This window comes from Carassius carassius, chromosome 26 (genome assembly GCF_963082965.1).
Source record: "Carassius carassius chromosome 26, fCarCar2.1, whole genome shotgun sequence".
In the NCBI taxonomy this organism is placed as follows: Eukaryota; Metazoa; Chordata; class Actinopteri; order Cypriniformes; family Cyprinidae; genus Carassius; species Carassius carassius.
Window position 1 is genome coordinate 8,238,232 of NC_081780.1, and position 8,878 is coordinate 8,247,109.

The window sequence follows — 8,878 nt, forward strand, 5'->3', positions numbered from 1 at the left end:
AGTAAGGTATTCTGGCCAAATCAAACCTTAATGCTAATTCATTCTAAAGTAAGCTACATAACACAGCTGGCAAGTATGCTTGTATTTTATGGTGACTTCACATTTCATATTATGCAACAAAAAGGGGTTTGCAAAATTCTTCCAAACTGGTCTTTGCACCCTTAAGCAGACAAGATAAGACTGTGAAATAAAAAGGTCCTGTTTAAGCAATGAAGAAAAGCAGGTTAAAGAGCTTGGAATGCATCCTAAAAAGCCTGTTGGCATTGATAGCGACCCTCTTTTTAATGCTGAGTCACTGTGACAATGACTTGTTGACTGTTAACAAACATTTGTTAGTTGAGACAGTAAAATTACAACAGTACCTTCACAGACTCATGTGTAAATACCTGTATACTGGTGACATTTTGACAGATTTTATTATGAATTACATTAGAAAAGATAACACCAGGGACAGTAAATGATATAAAACAGCCAGGCGTCTCCCGTTCTGCAGTGCTACAGTGTCTTTAGAGAAGCAGTGCTGTGTTGAGCACCCTGTAGGCCATTGAGAAAGTTGTGATCATTCCCACTATCCAGGACAGACCTCTGCTGGGCTGGGGCAAAGCCAAAATGTAAGATACAGTGTGGATGAAACGTGAACCCACAAAGACTCGGAAGTGCAGCAGAGCAGTGGATAGATCCGGCCCCGTGAATGCATACAGAAGACCAATCACCACAAAGGGAATGATGTTCTCCAGGTCATTTTGATGGCATCTGTAATTCAAAAATCACTGAGAATACTCCCACTTAACTGGTTAAATGAGGATAGACGAGAACATTGCTATTACCTTCGCACACGTTCAACATCAGGATTGGTCTGGAGCATCTTCTTTCTGTCCTCTGGATCTTTTTTGCCCATCGCAGTGTCCTCCCAGTTTGAAAAAGCCTGTATGATGAACAGAAAGACATTAAATATAAGCTAAATACAGAGGAGCAATAATATAAAACCTTGCCTTTTAGAAAACGGGAGTACTTACAAAAATAACTGGCTTTAAAAGACAAGCTCTACATTATGTAGGCTACATATATTTTTGCCTTCATTTTAATGGGCAAGTAAGTTAATTTTAACATTATGCAGAATGAATCAGTCTTTTGTCACTTCTTTGTTGTAATTTGTATAAAACTGACATTTCTAAACCAGTTGCACCTTTCTGGTTATCCTGAAGTATCCAGTCAGAGGGGCCATGAACATCATTTTGAGGACTACAATAGTGGCATATGTGGAGAAGGCCAGGAACACATCATTGTTCATCAGGTTATCCATTTTGCTAAATTTCCTATCAAGGACAAAGAACATTACAGAACAACAGCAAAGAAGGGCAATAACAAGAAATATCTTAAAACATGAAAATGGCCTATTTTTAGGCAGAAAAAATATTATCTTTTATTCACTGTAGCCTAATAATACTTTCTACCATAAAATCTTGAACTTATAGTATGATATACTTATAGTATAGTCATGAATAATAGGCCTAGTATCGACCAGAGGAACTCTGAATTTCTGTAAAACTGTTCTTTCATAAAACAGTTCACCAGTTCCTTTACACCATCAAGTATTTACTTTGTGTTTTACAACACACAGTTTACTGAGACTGATTTGTTTGTATGCTGAAAAATGTCATACAGTCAAGTTTTTTGTTTTTTTGCTGTTTTTAAACTTGTTCATCAGATTCGGCACAATTAGGCCTAGTCGTTTTGTGAAACGGTTCAACTGATTCATTCAAAAGATCCGACTCAAACGAACGATTCGTTCACAATGTGGATGTCGCAATTATTGAACCAAACTGTATGCTTGAGGAAATGCCACTGTATTATATCAAGATCATATATCCATACCTTAACCGAACCAAGTCAGTAACGGTGCAATAGTTTAAAGTTATTTTAAAATCGACGTGCAGTTTACATTGAACCTGTTTACACAGCAATTGCGCGTAACTACTCTACTGTAGATTGCACACAGTTTAGTTTATGATATAATTGCTATTCGAGTTCAGTTCGCGTCGCGTGTGTCGTAATTTGTACATAAATGAATGAACACAGACAACGGCATGTCTTTAGCCTGCTGGCATATTTACTGAACTGTTTCCATGACTACCCACAGATACATTTCTACAGCCCCAGGTACGGGGCATCCCGAGGGTCATACTACATCTCCCTTTCTCCCAAAATAGGATAAAACCTTAAATAAATGTTCACACTGGCCGAACTGCCTTAACTGTAGGTCACCTAGTCTGTTGGAACTATTAAACTTGAACCAAAGATATCCGACAGATTAAACATAAACATAACACTGTCTATTATGCTTAATTCTAGGTGCTGAATACTATGTTACAAAGTCTTTAAGCCACTCTGGGGCTTTCACCTCTCTCCTTGGGTGGGCCCTCTGTATCCTCCCCCCCTCCCCTTCCCCTTCTTCTGGCCCTGCTGCCTGTTCCGCATCCTCCACCGCTGGTGGGGCTTGTATCTCTGGGAGGGGTCTGAGGTGTGCTTTGTTTCTCCTCACCTCTTCTGAGTCCGTTTCCACTACATATGAGCGGGGAGTGTCTGCTTTTTTTATCACTGTGGCCGATTCTTTTGTATTTGTGATCCAGACTCGCTGACCTGCTTTTAGCTCTGGTCTCACAGTAGCTTTGTGTCTGTGATTAAAGTCAACTGTCTGTGTGTGTTTCAGTTGTTTGTCCTTGTCTGCAAAGGCCTTCTTGTTTGGCCATTTAGGTTTGAGTTGAACAGGTGAGACTGGCAACGGTGAGCGCAGTCTCCTGCCCATCAGGAGTTCTGCTGGCGATGGTCCGTGATGCAGCGGTGTGACTCTGTAGGCCAACAGAGCCCTGTATGGGTCAGCAGCATTTTTCTTCATTAGGCCCTTGACAGTCTTCACCGCCCTCTCTGCCTCTCCATTGCTCTGTGCAAAGTATGGGCTGCTGGTCACATGTCTGAAATCATAGTCCATGGCAAATGTTGAGAAAGTGCCCGAAGAAAACTGAGGGCCATTGTCAGTTATTAGTACTTCAGGAACCCCATGTCTAGCAAAAATTGATTTAAAGCCATTGATAACTCCTGCTGATGTGGTTATTGGGGTTTTAATTACTTCAATGTATCGAGAATAGTAATCTACCAACAATAAGTAAGAGTCATTTTCCCAATAAAACATATCAGCTCCAACTTTTAGCCAGGGCCGCTGTGGCAGCTCTGAGGGTATCATTGGTTCTGGGTGAAGTGTTTGGTTTTTAGCACACACCTCACATTGGGCCACCATTCTTGTGATCTGAGCACCCAGTCCCAGCCACCACACTGACTGATGGGCCCTCAGCCTGCATTTGGTTGTCCCCATATGTCCCTCATGTAGTCTGGCCAGCATTTCCTTCTGTAATGTCTCTGGTATAACAATCCGTTGCCCTTTCATCAGAAGGTCACCATTCATGTGTAGCTCACTGTGGTGTACCCAATAGGGTTTCAGTTGCTGGGACAGCTCTTCTTGCCGTGGCCACCCTCTCTTACACTGTGACCTCAGCTGGCTACAGATAGAATCCCGCTGTTGGTGCTCAGCTATCTGTTGAAGTTTAGACTGGGATGCAGGTAAGGTTTCGCGTATCATATTAATGAAGACCTGCACTTCCCCTTCCAGTTGTGCCTCTTCTTCAGTCAGTGGCCGTCTCACCGGGGCCCTGGAGAGTGCATCTGCTGTGATGAGAGCCTTCCCTGGCACGTAAATTATCTTGTACGTGAACCTCAGCAGTCTGAGACGGAATCGCTGAACTCTGGGAGGTAAGTCATCCAGCGCTTTTGTCCCCAACAAGGCCAGTAGTGGTTTATGGTCTGTCTCTATCGTGAATGGTAGGCCTATGAGGTATGAACTTAACCTTTCACATGCCCAGGTGACGGCCAATGCCTCCTTTTCAACCTGGGCATAACGTTGCTCCGTTTCAGAAAGGCTTCGAGAGATATAAGCGATCGGGCGCCACTCCATGTTATCTTGTCTCTGCATAAGGACAGCCCCCAGGCCAAAGGATGATGCGTCTGCAGACACTTTTGTTTTTGCTTGTGGTCTGTACTGAGCCAACACTCTCTGTGATGCCAGCTCCTTTTTGAGGTTTTCGAATGATGTCTGTTGCATGTGGCCCCAAGACCACTCATTGTTCTTCGACAGCAAATCTCTGAGTGGTTTGGTGGTATCTGCAAACTGAGGGATAAACTTTGCTATGTATGTAACCATCCCCAAAAAACGCCTAACATCTGCTGTATTCTGTGGGATGGGCATATTGGTGATAGCTTTGATTTTCCCGGGGTCAGGTTCAATGGCTCCCGCCCTGATTTTATGCCCCACAAACAGGACTTCGGGCTGTGCAAAGGTGCACTTTTCATTTAGTGTTAGACCCGCCTCCTGGAGACGTGTCAAAACAGCTGTGAGACGTTCATCGTGTTGGGCCCTATTCTCTCCACATATGAGGATATCATCTGCATGGCATATCACTCCACTTAGCCCCTCTAAGAGCTGGGACATGCGTCTCTGGAAGTGTTCTGGCCCTGAGTTAATTCCGAAAGGCAGAACATTAAAACAAAATCGGCCAAAGGGGGTGATAAATGTTGTGAGCTCCCTGCTCTCCTGTGCTAAGGGTATCTGCCAAAACCCACAACGTGCATCCAGTTTTGTGAACACCAGTGCGCCATTCAGCTGAGCTAATGATTGGTCCACTGAGGGTAATATGTGTCTTTCTCTGCACACTCCCTCATTGAGTTTGGTCAGGTCGACGCAGATTCTTATTTTACCATTGGATTTTGGGACCACTACTATTCCTGCACACCAATCAGTGGGTTTCTCTATCTTTGAGATGACCCCCATCTCCTCCATCCTTTGCAGCTCTTCTTTGACTTTGTCAGTTAAGGGGATTGGTACGCGGCGAGGAGTGGTCAGAGCATAAGGGATGGCGTCCTCATTCAGGCGGATTTGGTAATCACCTTCAAGTCTCCCTAATCCACTGAACACCTTTGGAAACCTCTTTTTGAAGACCTCCCCTGAATCTGCGTTCTCACCCTGTTCGTCAACTGCATCCAATCGCTCAATGAGGTGCAGTTCTGTAAGTGCTGGTAAGCCCAGCAGTGGCCTGGCTAGGTTATCAATGACAAATACAGACTGAGTGGCCTTTTTAGCTTTACTTTCTAGTCTACTCTGTATCTGTCCTACCACAGGCAGTATCTTGTTATTTGGGCCATACAGTCGTTTTGAGGTGTGCATTAGAGGACCATCTCTACTACACTTATATAATTTTGTGGGTATTGCGGTCACTGCTGCTCCTGTGTCTAATTTAAAAGAAACAACTTCCCCATTTATTTTGATGTCTGAGTACCAACCAGCACCATCTGCCTTCACCTCACCCAGGAAAAGACTGTCCTGGTAGAGTTGCTCCTCCTCATCTGCCATCTCATGCACAGGCTGCTTGGATTTGCAGACAGCAGCAAAGTGTCCTCTTCTGTGACATTTCCTGCATTCAGCCTCCTTGGCCGGGCAATCCTTCCAGCTATGAAATGGCACTCTCCCACATTTATGGCACATCCCTGATGTTCCAGTAGCATTGTATTTTGTTTTTCGTCCGGAATTCCACTCTTTCCTTCGAGCCGGCGAAAGCGCGTGCATTTCATCACTGGGCCCGGTGTGTGCGTGATTTCCCGCGCCGCGCAGCACCACTTGCTGCTGTTTTACAGTTTCACTTTGTCTTACTAAGTTCGTAGCTTTAGACAGAGTCAGATTTGAATCTAACTGTAGCTTTTCGGAAAGTCTAATGTCTCTTATGCCCACTACTATGCGATCACGTATCAGTTCATCTTTGAGAGTCCCGAACTTGCAGTATTCCGCCAATTTGTGAACTGCAGTAACAAAGCATTCAGCCGTTTCCCCCGGCTCTTGTTTTCGCATGTTAAACCTGGCCCTCTCGAAAATGACGTTGTGTTCTCCAATGAAATGTTTATCAAAACAGTCTTTTACTTTCTCGTAGATTACCTTGTCTATTTCTTCTATCGCCGACGCATGTAAGATGTCCTCTGCTTCATCTCCCATGGAATATATCAATGTGTTCACCTGGAATGCCTCATCCTTTTTATCCAAACCCGACGCTACTCTGTACCTTTCGAAACGTCTAATCCATTTGGGCCAATTTTGGATGTCTCTGCAGTCAAACTTCTCCGGAGGGCTAATGCGAAATGCATCTCCAGCGGTGTAAGCTGCAGAGGATGGTCCCGCGCGTTCTCTCTCTTCTCTGGACATCTTAACGTTACTTGAGCTGGCGGGTTGATTTAACTCCAAATAGCGGTGATTTCCTTGAAAAGTCTCTTATACTGTCGACTATACTTTCATGTCGAAGGCTGAGTTGGTTTTAACATTAAACACTTCTGACACCATGTCGTAATTTGTACATAAATGAATGAACACAGACAACGGCATGTCTTTAGCCTGCTGGCATATTTACTGAACTGTTTCCATGACTACCCACAGATACATTTCTACAGCCCCAGGTACGGGGCATCCCGAGGGTCATACTACAGCGTGCAGTTTAGACCAAATGTTGACAGTATTTATATTTGGAGCTTGTTTCACTCTCTACAAGTTATACATAGGAGAACGAGAAATGTTGCTCCGCTTACCTGGGTGGCGATTCTTGCGAATGACAAGTGCTTGTCAGTGCTGCTTTGAAATCTGAAATAGTCGAACTTAGTTATTGCGTAAGTTCACGAATGGACAGCCTACTTGGACCAGAGCCAGCCCGTTGCTCCTTTCTAGCCAAGACTGTTTTCTTTTCTTATAGTAATGTAACGTTAACATGTTACTTTGGAGTCTTGTGGATCAATGATTAATCCTAGTTTATTTGGATCTACAGGAATGTCTTCCAGCCAAATCAAACATAACTGCTGATTCCAAGTACAAGCTTGCATTTTATGGTGACTTCCTAAGCCTGTTTGTCACGTTATGTAACAAGGATGGGGGTTTGCTAAATATTTTCCACGTTAACCCACAGTTTATCTTGAAAATCATCTCTGCTTTTTACCTTAGTCGTTAAAGTGTGCTTCTGTGAGTCACTGTAACACTATAAGAACGTTTTATTCCCCACGAAACCACAACATACTTTTATGACCACTTTTATACGGATTCACTTTATGGGAGACTGTTTCAGCCACAGGATTAACAATTTAAATAAAATAGTAACAAATGCCTACTTTTCATCTCACTGTTCTGAGCTCATAGCTCACAATTCAGACCTTTCTTTGTCCTGCAATTCTGACAAACTGAAAAAAGAAAGAAAAGAAAAAAAATTGTGGGATAAAAACTCACAAATATACTTTTTATTTTTTTAATTCATGGCAGAAAACAAACAAAAGAAAGTGAGATATAAACTCAGAATTAAGAGGAAAAAGAAAGAACTGTAAAAAAATAAAAATAAAAAGTTTGAGAAAACAGAATTAAGGAAGTCAGAATTTTGAGTTTATCTCAATTCTGAGTCTGTATTCTGAGTTTGTAGCAGTTCTTGAGAAAAATAACAAGTTGCAATTACAGTTTAAAATGTTTTCTTATTCCTTCCACTTTACTGAGATGGATCTTAATACAATATCTAAATAAAATAAGGTCTGTGGGAAGTTTTATTTCAATTTAAAATTAAAGTGTTTTCAAGCTTTGAAGTTATTTGTTTCATACATCTAAACCTAAGTACTATCAAAACACTTCTAGAAATTAAAGTGCTGGTATGATGCTAGCAACAGCAAGGTTGTAGGTTCCAACCTGGGGTGCGTTTCCCAAAACCATAGTTGCTAAGTTAGCAACTTTGTTGGTTGCAATGCAATTTCCCATTGCCAACCAACTAAGTTCCTAACAGGTTAGCAACTATGGTTTTGGGAAACGCACCCCTGGTCTCATGAGAAGCTAGGAGATTGAGAAAATAAAAAAATTATATATATATATATATATATATATATATATACAAAATAAACGTCATATGACTGAAGTCAGGATTTTGACAAAACAAATTATTACCAGTTTTATATGAGAGTGGTTTTTGAAGTTGCTTTGGATAAAAAAAGCCTACTAGTTAAACAAATGTACATATTGTGTTCTATAAACTTCTATATAAATATGCCTCTTTTTTGCCTCAGATGTTTCCAGTGTTATGCTGAATGCCGCATGGTGCATTGCCACTTAACTAATGGTATCTTGTAGCTATGTGTTCAAACTATCTGCTTCGTTGGGCCTTATTCTGTTGACTGCACACATAAGGCATCATGCCATGTAATTGTAGGCACTAAAAAGATCCAGTCATTTTCTGCTCCTGTCATCTTCCTCCACAGAGTATCTTCGAAGTGAGAAGTTAGTCTTGTCTCAAGCTGAGTGAAGAGCAAGACGTCTTCTCCCTCCTTACAATTACACCACTGTCACACTAAACAGCTGCACGTCATGTTGCCATTGTGCTCATGTTTTTGTAAGGCATTGCAGGTGCGAGCAACATCCTTATCGCTCCAGAAACATATTCTGGTCTTTACATATGCATGAGCTGCACGAGAAAGTGCGGCGCTGAGAACTAGTTGATAAAGAATGTGGACTGATGAGATATTCTCCTACTGACACGCTGCCGTTTGCTGGCTTCTCCTATGTTTTACCTTGTGTTTACCATGCCAGGGAGAAATGAGGGGCTGTGCAACTTTGCCAGAGGAGCACATGAGAGATGTCAATCAACGTGGGACAAGGGATTTAAAGATGTCGTGCCGCAGCCAGAGATTTAACAGTGCGGTCTGTGTCAGGTGTCAAAAACCTCACCATCAGAATAGTAATGCTGCAAGACACATATCATTAGTGTTTGAT

The 8,878-nt window shown here is 42.3% G+C and overlaps 1 protein-coding gene across 1 annotated transcript; it reads right to left on the bottom strand.

Moving 5' to 3' along the window:
• Positions 1-393: 393 nt before the first annotated feature.
• mgst1.2 (microsomal glutathione S-transferase 1.2) lies at positions 394-6,835 on the bottom strand. Its single transcript, XM_059510993.1, has 4 exons — positions 6,676-6,835; positions 1,187-1,316; positions 828-925; positions 394-753 (listed from the first exon to the last, which is right to left on the bottom strand). Exons 2-4 carry the CDS (start codon positions 1,301-1,303, stop codon positions 507-509), a joined length of 462 nt encoding a protein of 153 aa, XP_059366976.1. The 5' UTR covers positions 1,304-1,316; positions 6,676-6,835; the 3' UTR covers positions 394-506.
• Between the last annotated feature and the right edge of the window lie 2,043 nt (positions 6,836-8,878).